This window comes from Amblyraja radiata, chromosome 5 (assembly GCF_010909765.2).
Source record: "Amblyraja radiata isolate CabotCenter1 chromosome 5, sAmbRad1.1.pri, whole genome shotgun sequence".
Taxonomy (NCBI): Eukaryota; Metazoa; Chordata; class Chondrichthyes; order Rajiformes; family Rajidae; genus Amblyraja; species Amblyraja radiata.
This window is the reverse complement of record NC_045960.1, coordinates 42790536-42808948: the sequence shown is the minus strand read 5'-3', so window position 1 is coordinate 42808948 and position 18413 is coordinate 42790536. Positions and strand designations below refer to the sequence as shown.

The following is an 18413-nucleotide window of genomic DNA, read 5'->3' as shown; positions in this document are numbered from 1 at the left end:
TCCACAATCTGTGGAATTCTCTGTCACAGAAAGCAGTGGAGGCCAATTCACTGGATGTGTTCACAAGAGAATTAGATTTAGCTCTTAGGGCTAAAGGAATCAAGGGATATGGGGAAAAAGCAGGAAAGGGGTACTGATTTTGGATGATCAGCCATGATCATATTGAATGCGGTGCTGGCTTCAAGCGCCGAATGGCCTATTCCTGCACCTATTTTCTATGTTTCTATGTTTCTAACTGCCACTATTCACACATCCCCACTAATATTAATTATTCTAATAATTGTTGCAGGTTAATCCCAGATCACTCAAGGAATTTGTAAGGCCCGGGCAACATGCATATTATTAGAATTAAAAGACAAGTCATGAAAATGAATCTGGTATGGTGACACAAGCATAAACTGATAATTTTACTTCGGAGTCATGTGAGTGACTACGTGAAGAAGGGCCGTCCGTCTGCGTGCGCGTCATTACGTCTGAACGCAACGCGCGACGGACTGGAGAGGCACTGCGTCCTCCCAGGCCGTTAGGATGGGCAGGTAAGGAAAGTTGAATCACTTACCTGCGTTCTTTCCGGCTTGAAACTTTTTGTAGTTTCAGGGCCCAGATGTCGAGGAGACGGTCCGCGGGGAAGTCGGCTGCCGAAGACTGCAGCATTTCCCAGTAGCGGGCGACGGTGTTTCCCGACACAGCGCCGGCAGCTGAACCAGCAGGAGACTTGTTGCAGGAGGAGAGCTCCGTTGGTGGTCCTGCAGTACGGTAAAATCCACCCGCAAGTCAAACAACCCGTTGACTCAGAAGAGTCCGGGGAGGGAAAGGGATACCCTCCCTCAACGGAGAGCGTCTGAGGACGACTCTCCCACATAGGAGCAACTTTTGGAGAAGTTTCTCCAACAATGACCTGCTCTAAGGAGAGAGCTGTGTCAGCCCGGGCCTACAGCAGTGCCGGTGCCGGGAGCCTCGCATAATGGGGCAACCCAATGTCTTCCCCATTGGAGGGGGAAGTACATATGGAAGAAACCACTCTGAATCAGAGTACAAAAGCAGGGGGGGGGGGGGGAACCTTCCCAGGGACAAGCAGAAGAAAGGAAGTAAGTAAGTAACTTTTACTTGTATAGCACTGTTTAAGTTAACTTGCACCAAAAAGCTTTACATAAAATAAATAATAAGCACAAAAGAAAAGAAATACTTCTGCAATCATCCAGGTTCCACTGGGTGCTTCCCTGGATAGAGATTTAGAAAATGTCTCCTGCTCTGAGGAGAGGAGCATTCACGGTCAGTTTCAGTCTGACCCAAAGCAAGAATCTCATTTAGGCCCGCTGGAGGGGCCATGTCAGCGCAGGTATCCTCAGGGGCCTGCGGCAGCACCTGTTTTCAGGGCTACTTACAAATCTCACTCTCAATGGAGAGGAGTGTGAGTGATCAGTAGGTAACTGATCTCGAATTACAATGCTATACAATACCATTCATTTGTCATTTGAACCTCACATAACATTCAAACGAAATTTGGTTTCGAGATCAGTAGGTAACTGATCTCGAATTAAAGTATGAACATACTGAAGCACATGCATATGGCCTCAAGAGACAGCAGTTGGCAGAATATCCGCACAAATGCCGGCAAGGGAACAGCGCTATCAGGGTGACTTTGGAGAAACCAGCCGCCGAATCCTCTCTTCAGGTAAGACCAGAAGAAGGAAGCAAAAGCTGTCGGACCAATCAAGGTACCAACGACAAGCAAACTTCATCAGAAGGCGACAACACACCCCACACCTCCATAGGGGGTAAGCAGTTCACTGAAGCCGGTGGTAGCTTGAAAGCTGGGCACGGAAATATGATCAGTCGTCTTTCAAGGCAGACTCAGAATTATGGCCAGAATTGTCCGACAAGGCAGGCTCAGTATGATAAGGTTTTCAGACCAAGACCCAAGCAGAGGTCAGGAGAAACATGGAATCCACACTTCCTACCAGTCCAACTCCCAATCAAAGAGAGAAAAGGAACCCGCATCAGGGGCCTTTGGGCTTACCACAAGATCATCGGTAGCCATGGAGGTAGGTGGGTCTGGGTTTACTGAAACAAGGGATTGTGGACCAGTTGCATATTGGTAATTTTACTCTTGTGTTTTTGTTCAAAATGACAATAACATGAATTTCAGATCTGGTTTTAAAAAACAGATAACAACATGTGATTATTTTTTACTGCACAACATACATAGGTTCCAAGCAGACTTGGAACTCGGACCGGAATTGTCTTCAAGGCAGGCCCAGTATTTTGGGCAGGATTGCCTTCCAGGACAGGTGACAGATGGAGGATGACACTTCATCCAGGTTTAACTCATTTGTGCAGTACAGACTTTTAGAAACAGCAATTTTTGTTATGGTCTAACAACTGTTTTATAGGAGCTTCCTATAAAATGGTCACATGGCATGCATCGACCTCAAAGATGCATACTATTCGGTGTCTATTCATTAAGAACAGGAGATATTTGAAGTTTAACTGGATGGCATGGCTCTGCCAAATGGGTTGACATCAACTCCTAGACTATTGACTAAACTACGGAAACCAATTCTGGGACTACAAAGGTCTCAAAACCACATAGTAATGGCATATTTGGAGGACATTTTCATTTTGAAGTCACCAAGAATTGGCAGAAGCATCAGTCAAGCAAACCAAAACCCTGTTTGAAAGAATTGGTTTCCTCATCCATCCAGTTAAATCAAAATTGACACCTACAAGGGTAATTGATTACCTAGAATTTACTATCAAAAACAGTAAATATGTTGGTGACTTTGCCTAGGGGCAAACGACAATATTAATTAAGCCTGCAATGATCTGATAGTCAAATTCTAGCTATCTATCAGGCAAACAGCGAGTGTAATTGGCAAATAGTAGCTGCATTCCCAGCAGTACGGGCCTTTGCATTACCAGAACTTACAGCAAGCAAAGGAACGAACACTCAGATTCCATGCACGCCAAATTGGCAAACTATGGATTGCCAGCAGAGGCCATTGTTGAATAACTATGGTGGATAACGAATGGGAGACAGCTCAGGGAAATTTTGCTCGAAAGCCATCGAGGGTTCTTCAGACCTATGCAAGTGGCTAAGGATGGGGAGACACCAACACAGTCTAAAGCTGTGGGGGCAGATGGAATGAGCAGGAGTCTGTAATTCCCCAACACATGGAATCAATTACCCAGAATTGTTGGGGGCACAATATGGACTCAAGGTTCTCTGTAGCGAATGGCTTGTTCAAATTCAGATTGATAACACCACTGCGGTGGCACATATCCATTAAATAGGGTGGTGTAAAATCTGTATCTTACGACAGATTGTCGAACCTCATTTGGCACTGGTGTATCGAGAGGAATATTTGGGAAATCTACGAGGTAGATATAACATGGTGACAGATGCTGGATCACGAATGTTTAATAACAACACAGAATGGATGTTGAATCAGACAGTATTTAACAAAATAACTACACAATTTGGCATACCAGATGTTGATCCGTTTGCATCTTGACTAACCATTAGTTACCCAGATATATGTCCTGCGAGCTGGATCCAGGAGCAAGGCAGTGGATGCTTTCTCCCTCAATTGGGGAGGAATGTTTATGTATGCTTTCCGCCAATTTGTCTCACAAACCGATGCTTGACAAAAATCAAGCAAGACTAAGCCACAGGCATATTGGTAGTGCCAGATTGGCCTACTCAAGCCTGGTCCCCAAAAATTTTGGGAATTATAGTCCAGCCAGTAATGGCTGTACCCAAGAGCAGGGACCTCCTAGTGAACCCAGTTACAGGGAGCAATCATCCACTACATGAACGTATAACTTGTTGGTCTGCAGATTCTGAGGAGGCCATTTCAAGGCATAGGACTGTCCGAACAAATACAACACAGTTCGGATAACGGATGTCTTGGAGTTCCTATCGACTGTACTATAACTATAAACTAAGTTATAGTGCATCTATAGTGCCAGAGGCGCACTCTCCTCCAATCTGATGCCTGAAGCAGGACACAGTTCGATAGGAACGCACCCCTTTACAACAAAATTCATGAAGGGAATTTACAATTTAAGACCTCCAAGGCCAAGGTACACTGACACATGGGATGTGAGCGTGGTACAAACCCTACTTTGACAGTGGGGACCGCCTATAACTAACCCTGAAGGTGGTATGCTGACAAAGAGTCCATACACTGCAAAAGCTACGGTTGGACTACATGACCACCAATATGAACAACATAACATTCCTAATCAGGAACCTGATAAACAGAACAGGCCAGGAATGCCAGGGATGGAGATCCAGTTCTTGGCATATCCAGAGGACCAACGGTTGTGTGGGTGGTAACATACTAACACCACTATCTGAGAGTTACGGAGAACCTCAGAGGCTCAGAACAATCGGTCCTCATCAGCCATAAAAAGCAAAAAACCACACCAAAAGGTGTCAACTCAAACCATCTCCAGATGGTCAAAAGAGGTAATGGCGGTAACAGGAGTAAACATTTATATGGTTAAATCTCACTCCACCAGGGTTGCATCTACGTCAGCAGCAAGAGCTATGGACGTGCCCCTTGACGACATCCTAGTGGCTGCAGGTTGGATGAATGAAATAACGGTCCACCGGTTTTATAACAAACCCATAACCGGACTGGGGGTGTTTGCACGTACCATTTTAAGTTCTGTCCCTTAGTTTCCCCCCCAAGGTTGGGAGGGATAACTTTTTTTTAAACTTTTCTTTCATTTAAAGCATCAGTTTCTTTACTTAACTACATAATGTCTGAATGCTTTAATGATTACACGCATCCATGGTCAATCCATTCAGTGTGTGACGCCTGGATTCGTAACCGGCGTAAAATCACAGAGCTTTGAAATCTTCACGTAGTCACTCACGTGACTCCGAAGTAAAATAGTAAGATTAAACGAGAACTTAACAGTTTGAAGTTTGATCTTGATTTTATGAGGAGTTACGATGAGCGATTATGTGCCCACCGCTCCCACCCTCATATTATTAAGGTCATATGGAAGTTCTAGTTTCTTCACAAGCTTACTATTCTCAGGTCTTCTTTTTATCTGATTTAACCGCTGCTTTGAAGATTGACGCGCACGCAGACGGACGGCCCTTCTTCACGTAATCGCTCATCGTAACTCCTCATAAAATCAAGATCAAACTTCAAACTGGTAAGTTCTCGTTTAATCTTACTATCCTTATCACATTTCACATCAGAACTCTGCAGAAAACCCGAAACGTAGAAACCTCAGTGTAATTTATTTAAATTAAATAAACCTTATCACTGCTTGCCTTACTCCTGAAGATGAAAAATATCCTTTTTTACTGTTCAAACCTTGACAATTTTGTCGGTGCAGTGACAGTAATACTTATCCAAGCCTTTTAAAGTATTTGCACCAAAGAATATTTTGCTTGTCATCAAAAAGCAGCTTCTACTAGTCTTGAAAAAGTAAATCTTCATATGATTAGGAGTAATGTGCATGCACGGATTGAGAACTAGTTTACAGATAGACCAAAGAAGGGCAATAAATGGATCATTGTGTATGAAGGAACTGCAGATGCTGGTTAACAGAGACACTAATTAATGGAATACTTCAGTCGGTCAAGCAGCATCTCCTGGGAAAATGGATAGGTGATGTTTCCGATCAGAATCCTTCTTCAGACTGAAAGTAGCGGTGGGGATGGAAATAAACTGGGGGCGAGAAAACAGGGATGGCAACAGATTACCTCAGGAAGGGTGGAGCCCATAATGGCCCATTGTTGGCTGGGGAAGGTGTGATTACAAGAGGGATACAAGGATGCGGATAGTGGAACTGGCAGGATGACTAGGATGAGGAGGGGGTGGGGGTGGGGGGGGAGGGGGGGGAAGGAATGCAGGAGTAGCTTGAAATTAGAGAAATAAACGTTTATACAGTTTCTATTGTAAGCTGCGCAATATAAATGGGTTCTTCTTAATTTGACAGATTGTGACAAGTGAGGTACCACAAGGAACGGAGGTTGGGTCCCAGCTATTTATCATCTGTATTAACAATTTATGAGGAAACAAAGCTGTATTCCTAGATTTGCTGATGATACAAAACCAAGTGGGATTTTGAGTAGGGAGGAGGATGTAAAGAGGCTTCAGAGGGATGTAGATTTGTGAGTGGGTGAGAACATGGCAAATGGAATGTAATGTGGAAAATTGCAAGGGCCTGCACTTCCATGCACAAAGAAAAACAGCATTTTTATTCAATAATAACAGGCTGTAAAAAATAAATTATCAAAGAGAACTCGGTGTTCTTGTACACGTTAATGATAACTAATGTAGAACCAGCAGAGTATTAGGAAGGCAAATTGTGTTTTCCTTTATCACATGAGGATTTTGAGAGTAGGAATAAAGTTGTCTTATTTTGATTGTTTACCACCATGGTTAGGCCACACAACAAAAGAATGAACTTGCGATGGAGGATGTGAGTAAAGATTCACCACAATACCTCTACTTTTCCTTTCCCCTGACTCTCAGTCTGACGAAGGGTATCGACCCAAAACATCACCTATTCCTTTTCTCCAGAGATGCTGTCTGACCTGCTGAGTTATTCCAGCATTTTTTAAATCTATCTTCAGTGTAAACCAGCATCTGCAGTTCCTTCCGATACACCATATAACCATATAACAATTACAGCACGGAAACAGGCCATCTCGGCCCTACAAGTCCGTGCCAAACGCTTATTCTCCCCTAGTTCCATCTACCTGCACTCAGACCATAACCCTCCATTCCTTTCCCATCCATATACCTATCCAATTTATTTTTAAATGATAAAATCGAACCTGCCTCCACCACTTCCACTGGAAGCTCATTCCACATAGCTACCACTCTCTGAATAAAGAAGTTCCTCTTCATGTTACCCCTAAACTTCTGTCCCTTAATTCTCAAATCATGTCCTCTTGTTTGAATCTTCCCTATTCTCAAAGGGAAAAGCTTGTCCACATCAACTCTGTCTATCCCTCTCATAATTTAAAAGACCTCTATCAAGTCCCCCCTTAACCTTCTGTGCTCCAAAGAATAAAGACCTAACTTGTTCAACCTTTCTCTGTAATTTAGTTGCTGAAACCCAGGCAACATTCTAGTAAATCTCCTCTGTACTCTCTCTATTTTGTTGACATCCTTCCTATAATTGGGCGACCAAAATTGTACACCATACTTCAGAATTGGTCTCACCAATGCCTTGTACAATTTTAACATTACATCCCAACTTCTATACTCAATGCTCTGATTTATAAAGGCTAGCACACCAAAAGCTTTCTTTACCACCCTATCTACATGAGATTCCACCTTCAGGGAACTATGCACAGTTGTTCCTAGATCCCTCTGTTCAACTGCATTCCTCAATTCGCTACCATTTACCATGTACGTCCTATTTTGATTTGTCCTGCCAAGATGCAGCACCTCACACTTATCAGCATTAAACTCCATCTGCCATCTTTCAGCCCATTCTTCCAAATGGCCTAAATCTCTCTGTAGACTTTGGAAATCTACTTCATTATCCACAACACCACCTATCTTAGTATCATCTGCATACTTACTAATCTAATTTACCACACCATCATCCAGATCATTGATGTACATGACAAACAACAGTGGACCCACTAGTCACAGGCCTCCAACCTGACAAACAGCCATCCACCATTACTCTCTGGCATCTCCCATTCAGCCACTGTTGAATCCATCTTGCTAGTCCTGCATTAATACCCAACAATTGAACCTTCTTAACCAACCTTCCATGAGGAACCTTGTCAAAGGCCTTACTAAAGTCCATATAGACAACATCCACTGCTTTACCCTCATCAATTTCCCTAGTAACCTCTTCAAAAAATTCAAGAAGATTAGTCAAACATGATCTTCCAGGCACAAATCCATGTTGACTGTTCCTAATCAGACCCTGTTTATCCAGATGCTTATATATATTATCTCCAAGTATCCTTTCCATTAATTTGCACACCACTGAAGTCAAACTAACAGGTCTATAATTGCTAGGATTACTCTTAGAACCCTTTTTAAACAATGGAACAACATGCGCAGTACGCCAATCCTCCGGCACTATTCCCGTTTCTAATGACATTTGAAATATTTCTGTCATAGCCCCTGCTATTTCTACACTAACTTCCCTCAATGTCCTAGGTAATATCCTGTCAGGACCTGGAGACTTATCCACTTTTATATTTTTCAAAAGTGTCAGTACATCTTTTTCTTTGAATCTCATAGTTTCCATAGCTACTGTACTTGTTTCCCTTACCTCACATAATTCAATATCCTTCTCCTTGGTGAATACCGAAGAAAAGAAATTGTTCAATATCTCCCCCATCTCTTTTGGCTCTGCAGATAGCTGTCCACTCTGTCTCTCTAATGGACCAATTTTATCCCTCGTTATCCTTTTTCTATTAATATAGCTGTAGAAACCCTTTGGATTTACTTTCACCTTACTTGCCAAAGCAACCTCGTATCTTCTTTTAGCTTTTCTAATTTCTTTCTTAAGATTCTTTTTACATTCTTTATTCTCCTCAAGCACCTCATTTACTCCATGCTGCCTATAATTATTGTAGATCTCTCTCTTTTTCCGAAACAAGTGTCCAATTTCCCTTGAAAACCATGGCTCTTTCCAATTTTTACCATTTCCTTTCAACCGAACAGGGACATAAAGATTCTGTACTTCACCACACTTATTCCTGGTTTGGCAAATTTGCAGGTTTGAGCAGAGAGTCAGTAAACGAGACGTATTCTGTATTCTGAGTTAGAAAAAAACAAATGGAAATCTCATTAAAACTTACTAAGTTGTTACCAGTCTTAACAGGATGATTTCAGTGAGTATGTTCACCTGAGGGTAAGGTTTGTACAAAATGTCATGTTTGTATCAAAACTGGCTAGTTCTTAGTAAAGCTCAACCACCTGTAATCTATATATGACTAAAACTCTCATCTTGTCTGTTACTATGTGTGTGTGTGTGTCTGCCTGTGTGTGCATGTGATCCTGGAACTACGGCAAAACGGTACATGATAGCACCACCTTACTCACAATTGTCCTGTGGTTTTGTTTATCAAGTTTTGTTCAGATTGATGTTATATCTTAAAATTTATTTACATATTAACTTTAATAAAAATTTAAAATGAAAACAGCATCCCCACTAGCCCCGCCCCCTCGGCAAATTGACTTGACTGGCATCACAAAGGACACCTCACGGGGCCTCAGCACAGCCTATGCACAATTTCAGACCACCATCTTTTTTTCCTCGCCTCATGGACACAACGGCTCCACGGGTAACTTTCCTTCCATTTTACTGCTGTTCAGGTCCCGCGGGGATCCGGGGCCTTGGTGCGAGGCTGGGGCTGAACTTGCAGGTGGTGGCGCTGCTGCTGCTCCGGGCCCGCGCGGTGGAGTCCGGGGGTGGGGAGAGGCCGCACCAAGGATCCAGGGCCTGGACGATGAGGCTGGCTCTGGGGGCAGCAGCGCCGCTGCTCCGGGCCCGTAAGGAGGGAGAGGAGTGGGACCCTCTAGATCCTGGGGAGGTGAGGAGAGAGAGTGGGGGGATTGAGGGAGAGGAGGGGGTAGGGAGGGAGAGGGGCAAAGTGGGGGATGTGAGGAGGAAGAGTGGGAGCAGTGGGAATGGAGGGGGAGGAGGGGGGCAGCGGGGGAGGTAGAGAGTGGTGGAATGAGGGAGAGGAGGGCAGTGGGGAAGGTAAGGAGGGAGAGTGGGGGCGGGATAGGGGAGGTGAGGAGTGGGGCAGGTGGGGGATAGAGGGATAGGAGGTGGGTAGGGAAGGGAGAGGGGTTATGGAGCGAGGGAGTGACTGAGGGTAGGGGAAAGGAATGGGAGGGGGAGGTGAGGGAGGGAGTGGGGGGGGAGCGGAAACAAGAGGGAGGGTCAAGAGGAGGGGGAGGGAGTGCTGGGGATGAGGGGCAATGGAGGAGAATAGGGTAGGAAGAGGGATGGTGAGGTGCAGTTGGGGAGGGTTGCGTCACAACGGGAACCGGTCAGCCACGCCTGCGCAGTTGGGGGCTATGTGTGAGTGGTGGAATATTACATTCGGGGACTAGCCCTCCCGTGTGACTGAGACCCAACAGATGCCACTTGTCTTGTTAACTAAATTTGTTTTCTCTCTTCACAGATGCTGCCTGATCTGCTGAGTTCAGATTTTTCAATATTCTGTATCGCATAATTCCCTCTCTGTCTCTCAGCTATTTAATTGTCTTCTATTTAAATCTCCTCCAGACAGATAATTTTAATTAACACGTTTTCCCACACCCATTCTGCTTGCATCAGCTCTATTTGCATTTGCATCACAGTTTCTTATGGTCTCCTCCATAGTCACAGTTTCTCATGGTCTCCACTCTAAACCAGATTTTAGTTTGCTTCTTCAACCCCACCCCCTTTTCTGAAACTTAAAATATGCTTGTCTGCTTAATTTATGTAGGAAATTAATTAATTAATGAAAGGTCGTAGATCTAAAACGTTGACTGTTTTTCTCTCTGCAAACGGACCAGCTACCTTTTCATAGCATTTTCTGATTTATTTAAAATTTCCAACATCTATAGATTCTTGGGTTTTAATTATCTAAGTGCTGTAAAAGTTAAAACGGGCAAATATAGTTTTAAATCAATGAATAATGTAGCAGACAAGTTAAATAGTACAGGATTCTAGAAATGTAATAACACTGGAAGATGTGGTTAAAATAGCGATGCGATACGATAGAACTTTATTGATCCCAGGAGGGAAATTGATCTGCCAACAGTTATCAAACACATTGATCTGCCCCAGTCTGATTTGGTGTATCTCATATTAAAAAAATGTTCACCTCATGCAAACACCATATTGTTTTTGTGATGTGACTTCTACGACTTTTTAACATTATTGCCAAGAGAGAGAGAGAGGTATTTTCATGAACATGGTGCTGCATGTGATCTTTGCTTATTACGTTTCTCCATACATGTGTGAAGGTAGAGAATTTATTTGGTTATAATCACTGCTGGGCCTCATTGTACTGTTTGGGGAGCACTCAGTAAAGGCGTGACATTGAGATTGGACATCCTGGTCACCGTCCTTGAAATATTTATTGCAGTAGCTGACACCTGGTAAGTTTGTTGTGGGATGCTGAAAACACAACTGCCCAAAAATAAAGCACACACATTGTTTGGGAGACTAATGGCATTTGCGAAGCCCCAAAGACCTTTTCCACGCACTGCACAAAGTATGGTATCCTGGCACTTGTGGTGAAGATCAGGTAACACATACTAACAATCTCATTTCTTAATGACGAGGTCCACATGTTATTCCATGCACCACATCTCTAATCAGTAGGACAGACAGCAACTATGGAGATAAATGAACAGAAACATTTCAGGTCAGGATCCTTCATCAGTCTGAAGAGACCTATCCCAAAATATTGTCTGCATTTTCCTTCATTTTGTTACCTGATGCTAAATTCTTCAAGCACTTTGTTCCTTGCTCAAGACTCCAGCATCTACAGTCCCTTGAGTCTCCAATATCTCTAATATTCACATAAAAACAATAATTATCAATCAATGGTCTTACCTAATACATGTCCCGTCACACATTGACACAACTAAAGTCACTCCAAAGATAGACACAAAAAGCTGGGGTAACTTGGCGGGACAGGCAGCATCTCCGGAGAGAAGGAATGGGTGACGTTTCAGATCGAGACCCTTCTTCACCACTTGCATCTCTCACCTCATACATGCTGTCATCAATTTAACCACACAAGGCACAATTCGGGAACATAATACAGTAATGTTCTCATTAACAGTCATCTCTCTCTTGCTTTTCTATCTCTCTCTTTCCTTTAAGGAAAGATAGCAAGCACATTGCGACTGCAGTAGCAAACCAGTTCAGGTCTCTATGCCCCAGAGATAAAGTACATTAGGAAAACATGCTGGTGAATTTGAGGTCAATAGACAATAGACAATAGGTGCAGGAGTAGGCCATTCGGCCCTTCGAGCCAGCCATTCAATGTGATCATGGCTGATCATCCCCAATCCCCGATCCCTCTGTCATCTTGTTCCCTCCTTCCCTAATCCCTCTGCCACAAAATGATGCAAATTACTTATACTCTTTTTTTCCCCATGTCAGTCATCCTTGATTTTTGCTCTATATTCTCTGTTAATGCAGCTGGTATATCCCACAACCCTGCTATTAGCAACACACAATAGAGATAGGGAAAGATAGTCTGCCTTTAATATACTCATTTGTTTTTTTGCCTTTCATCACAGCGAGGAGGAGATGCGCTGTGATGGATGTCTGTGTAAATTGTGTTGTATCTTGGGTCTTTTTTTCTTGTGTGTATGACTGTAGAAACAACATTTCATTTGAGCCTCTATGAGGTTCAAGTGACAAATAAATTGTATTGTGTGTATTGTGTATTATTGGAGTCACCCTATGTCACATATTTCCTTTGTCTTTTCTGACCCACCCTCACCTTTCCCTCCCCCAAATTAAAACTAATCATTGGTCTCCCTTGACACCCTGCCCATCACAGCTCTGAGTTTCCCCATTACCCTTTTATCCCCTTCTCAGGGCCAGATTTAGATGAAGAGAGGCCCTAGGCTATTCCACTTGTGAGGCCCCTCCAAACCCCCCACCCCCACGATGAGAGGAAGATGGAAGAGTCCACCAGATTGACACTGATGTGCAGCCGAGCGTGGCCAATGAGATAAGGGCTGGAAAGCTGCACTTTTTATTTATTGCCAGTGCTAGTGTCGAGTTATCAGCTTAAAACACTTTTATTCTGAAATGGAGGGCAAGGAAAATTACTGAAGTGTTGTTTAGAGACTACAGTGCGTTGTGGAAGCATATGTAAGAAAAGCCTATGACAGTGTCAAAAATATTATACACCAGGCCCTTACGAAGCTTTTCAAAAAGGGGGGTTGCATGGCAGGATTACAAACATTTTATGTGAAATAAGTGCATGCAGCGCATATCACAAGCGCAAAGCTCAAAGACCCTTGTGGCCGGGGTCCAGGGCTCACTTAAGGGCCTTGGAAGTTCTGGGGTTTTAGATGCTCTCTGGTGCATTCTGAGACTTATTTTGGAGCATTTTTGCACCAAATTTATGACCAATATTTCAGAACTAATTTTGGTTGAGTCAAGAGGAATGAGTGGTTGGAAGGGGATGATTGGGGTCATTGTTGTATACATTTTTTTAAATCAAGAATTGAAGCTGTCCTTGTTTTAATAATCAAGTTGTACTGTAAAATGTTTTAAAGGAGCATGCAAACACTGCAAATAAAATACTGTAAGTTTTTGCAGTAAATAAAACCTTTTTTTAGAAAATGTTTTGTGTGTCGATTTGATTGCCTGTTACTGTTCGACTGTGTTAGTGTGTACACATTAAAAATATGATGCAAAATGAAAGTCGCAAACTATGGAATACATATTCTTCAAGGATTGTTATCAAGGAAAAGAAAGCAGTTCCAATTGTTTGATATTATTCATATGGAGGAGAAAATATAATTGCTCTAAAACCTAATTTTGCAATCGCACTAAAGATAATCCCCCTTTCCCTCTCCCCTCCTCCTTCCCCCTCCCTCCACCTCCCTCTCCATCTCTCTCCCCCTCCCCCTCTCTCTCCCCCTCCTCTCTCTCTCCCACACAGCGAGGCTCCAACTCCGCACCGCAGACACCGCACCCCCCCCCCCTGTCTCAACCCCCCCTTTCCCTCTCTCACATCCCCCCCTCTCTCCCTCCTTCCCCCTCTCACTCACTCCCACACAGCGAGGCTCCAACTCAGCACCGCAGACACCGCAGCCCCCCCACCGGCCCGGAGAAACGGGCACTCCCGCAACGCAATATTCCACTAATTACCTGGAGTAGACACCTAGGATCTTTGGTAGACACGAGGCATCGAGGTGATTGTGTGGAGTGCAAATGGAGATCTGAACCCGCCCGGGCCCACTGCGCACGCGCGAGAGACACCGTCATTTTGCGTCGCTACTGCGTCACCGGCTTCCCCCAACTGCACTGGCTTCCCCCAACTTTTTTCCCCAAAACTTCCAGCAGGCCGGAACCAGAATTTCGGGTAATTTCTGACAAAGTGGAAACGCTGATAGCGCTCCAATTTTTTTTTTCTCTGGATTTTTTTTACTCTGGGGAAAAAAACACCTTGGCTGGAGGCCCCCTAGATTTTTAGGCCCTAGGCTTCAGCCTATGAAGCCTATAGGTAAATACGGCCCTGCCGAGGCCCCCATAGATCTCGAGGCCCTAAGCTTAAGCTTGTGAAGCTTATACATAAATCCGGCCCTGCCCCTTCTCTGTACCCTTACATTGATATCCCTCCCTCCACCCTTAGTTTGCTCGTTTTTTTCCCTTATCTGTCACACTTTTGTCTCTATTTCACCTCCAGTCTTTGTCACTAACTTCACCCCCCTTCCAATCGCCACTCCCTTGTACCACCTATCATTTATCAGGCCTACCTTTCTTTTCCAGCTCCCCCATCCCCTCTTTCCCCAATGCTCTTGCCAATGTCCCATTAATTCAATTCATTTGCTTCAGTATTTATTGAACACATGGCATCTCATGTAATTTGGACTGACATGCTTCTAAGTTTAGGATTTCCATAGGGCCAACAGCGGCCCCATCACACTTCAGTAATTTCATGTTGCATCTTCCTTTTTCTGAAGCATTAAAAGTGAAGCCCTTCATAATCTGTTAAATCTTATTTTTTCCAATCATTTATCTCCAAGCTTAAGCGTGTAATTTTCAACTCAAAACAACCTGGCAGGTTGGCTGGTCAATTCACTTTGTTCATTTTGTGTTAACAAGATAATAACTCAAACATCCAGATAATGTTATCAATATCACCACCTCAATAAACATTGTACTTAATGGAAACTCAATGTATTATTGCTTACAATACATAAAGCTTGCAGGTATTATTTTGTTTATTTGTATTGAAACAGCCTACATAAAAAAGTCATCATAAAGGTATGATTGGAAAGCCTTTTGCTATTTGTTTACAAAGAGTATGATAGTCAGAGCACAGAAAAAGGGACTTCAGCCCAACTTGTTCATGCTGACCTGGATGTCATCTAAGCTGGTCCCATTTGCCTGCACAACCCATATCCCTCTAAACATTTCTTATCTGTCTACCTGTCCAAATGCATTTTAAATGTTATTATTGTACCTGCCTTAACAACCTCCTCCATCAGCTTGTTCCATATATGTACTACCGTCTGCGAAAAATATGCCCCCTCAGGAAACTACTAAATCTCTCCCCTCACATTCTTGATTCTCCTACACTCCTACGCCAGTGCTCAAAACCTTCTGCTCCACATCTGTGACAACACTTCCAAGGAACTATGTACTTGTAATCCCAGGTTTTTCTGGTCCACAATACTCCCCAGAGCCCTACCATTCACTGTGAATGTCTTACCCTTGTTTGACTTTCCATAATGCAACACCTCACACTTATCCAAATTGAACTCCACGATCCACTTACCCAGCTGATCAAGATCCCACTGTCATTCTTGATAACCTTCTTCACTGTCTATCGTACCACCTATTTCAGTGTCATCTGCAAACTTACTATGTCGATGTACATTCTCATCCAAATCGTTGCCATACATGACAATCAACCACAGCCCCATTACTGATCTGTGAAGCACACAACCAGACATGAGCCTCCAGTCTGAAAAATAATCTTCTATCATCACCCTCTGCTTCCTACCATCAAGCCAATTCATGCAAATAATACAGAAATGCAGTATTATATCAATTCCACAATTTAACCCAAAGTCTCCTTAAACAAAGAAGTTCGATTTATTGAGTAGCATTCAGTCAGGATTTTTGTATTTTTTTATTATCGAGTTTCCAAAAAAAGTGGTTAACATGTTCATGTGATAGAAACAGAATTAGTCCATTCGGCCCATCAAGCCTACACCGCCATGCAATCATGGCTGATCTATCTCTTCCTCCTAACCCCATTTTTCTGCCTTCTCCCCATAACACCTAGCACATTGTAGCCATTGAATTTCTATTAATCAAAAGACATTTGGAAGTAATTCAGCAAATAATTTTATTAAATCAAGAATTTTATTTACAACAAAGTATAGCACAAAACATACAAACAGCAACACAGGGTACTCTAGCATTATGTACAACAGAATGAGACTATACCAAGTCTGCTAAGTTATCTCAGTACACTTTGGAAATATTTTCCATAATAACAGATGCTATAGGAAAACTTATTACCGTGTAATAATGTTGTTTCATAGGATATGTGCACTGAAATGCAGAAGCTCAATAATCAACAACAAACATGAGCATTGTGTATTAATTGTTGAACATCCTCAGAACTATAAAGAATTTACAGTGCAAAAGATTACTATTCAGCACATAGGCCTGGTTAAACATCCTAAAACTAATTTCATTGTTTCATTCTGGTCCCAATGCCTTGCACTTTGATGTGTTTCAAGTAATCTTGACATTGAAATGCAAGTGTCTGTACCATTTGCTGTTTATCATTATTACACCTTGGATGATCCCATACCTAGTTATAAAGAAACATACAATGTGTATTCACAATACATTTGTGGTTTACTGTGCGTCATTGCACAGATTTTCAATCAGTCATGCTTTAGGGCAGTTTCAGAGGCCATATGCAGATTTATAACACCATTCATGCAAAATTCATGCAATCTGTGCACCCACCTTAGTTCCTTTGGCATGAATCCACACTAAATATTACCGTACTTACTGTTCATTTGGCATGTGTGAGTTTTAATATTATGTTCAACCATTCAGTAATGAATTCCATATGGATTATGTCACACGACTAAGTCAATAGACCATAGGTGCAGGAGTAGGCCATTTGGCCCTTCGAGCCGGCACTGCCATTCAATGTGATCATGGCTGGTCATCCACAATCAGTACCCCATTCCTGCCTTCTCCCCATATCCCCTGACTCTGCTATTTTAAGAGCCCTATCTAGCTCTCTCTTGAAAGCATCCAGAGAACCTGCCTCCACCGCCCTCTGTGACAGAGAATTCTACACTCACCACTCTCTGTGAGAAAAAGCGTTTCCTCATCTCTGTTTTAAATGGCTTATTCCTTATTCTCTGAACACATTAAAATATGACATGCTGTCAATCAGCATTCTTTTATAATATTTGTGAGGCACAATTGAATTAGTTAATTAGTGGTAAGCCAATGTTAGTCTAAGGAGGTTTGGAGGGAGTGAGATGCCTCTAATGATTATGGGATATCAGTTGGGTCAAGTCTTCAGTCCACAAGTATAGTTTAATCATTCACTTTAAAGGGAGTTTTTTGGTTCCATTCATGTGCATCTCTTTCCAAACTAGAGTGCAACTTTAGGAGCCCACTGTTCATGATATTTGAAATATTAAAATTAAGTGTAGTCTTCTGCCAGATTAATCCTGTCAGGTATCAGAACGTCCCTGGCAACACAGATTAGCCGTAGGCTACGTTCAAAAGATTATCTCAGAAATCCATGTGTTACCTACACAAGCTCAGGAAGGTGATGAATGGTTATTTTGTTTTTTTGGATATATTTTGAGCAATTACATGTAACATACATTATAGTTAAACTATTTTCTCTTGCATTGCCTTTCCCCTTATATTTAGTCCTTTCTTCGTGCTTCAATGTTCTGGGCTTGAAACTCAATCTAATTGCTATGTTGTCTTCCTTGTCAACTGTGTGCTTGGTTAAATTTAAAATAAAATCTCTGCTTTGAATTTCTAAACACAAACAGCTGGACTGAAGTATGCATGTACTGTATGCCTGAGGAAAGGCAACTGGGAAAGAAGTTCAAATTGATTCCAAATAAATAAAATTTTCATTCATCTTATAATTATTTAGATATTAAATTGAATATAGCTCTATAATAACCATCCTGATAATAGTTTGAATCCTAGACACATTCTTACACTTTTTCAAAAATACATGATCCATATATCGTTCCATCTTATGCTTTCTGATGTTTTAAGGAAGTTATAAATCTGCTTAGCTCAGCATTACAAAGAGCGTAAAATACCAAATGCATGATTAGTTCATTAATTAATGTTGATATAAATTAACAGGCAATTTAAAAGATAATTTAAATAATACATTCAAATATAAAAAACAGTCAGACACAGAAGACATGACAATTGGCATGTAACCATATTTAAAAATCAATATACTCTGAGTGGTGATTATTAAACTATAAAGTTATTCACAATACTTTATATTTTTTAATAATATCTACATCTGAGATTTACAGCAGGTGTCCAGCAGGTAGCTTGAAATGGAATATATGTATTTCTATTCAACTGTCCTAGTCAACACATCTTGACGTCTTCATTGGCTGAGTTATACCAGCTAAAAGACAGGTGAATCATCAGTCTGGTCTCTATAATAAATTACA

General features: G+C 42.2%; 1 protein-coding gene across 2 annotated transcripts in view; it reads right to left on the bottom strand.

Annotated features, from left to right (window-relative positions):
* Positions 1 to 17009: 17009 nt before the first annotated feature.
* The window catches only part of kcnk3 (potassium two pore domain channel subfamily K member 3), an 85341-nt gene continuing 83937 nt past the window's right edge, over positions 17010 to 18413 (bottom strand). Inside the window, exon 3 of one of the 2 annotated variants that reach the window (XM_033021081.1) lies at positions 17010 to 18398. In XM_033021081.1, coding sequence (XP_032876972.1) covers positions 18368 to 18398 — 31 coding nt within the window. In that variant the 3' untranslated portion in view covers positions 17010 to 18367. The remainder of the gene's footprint in view (positions 18399 to 18413) is intronic. The other variant, XR_004412024.1, reaches the window with a different exon arrangement.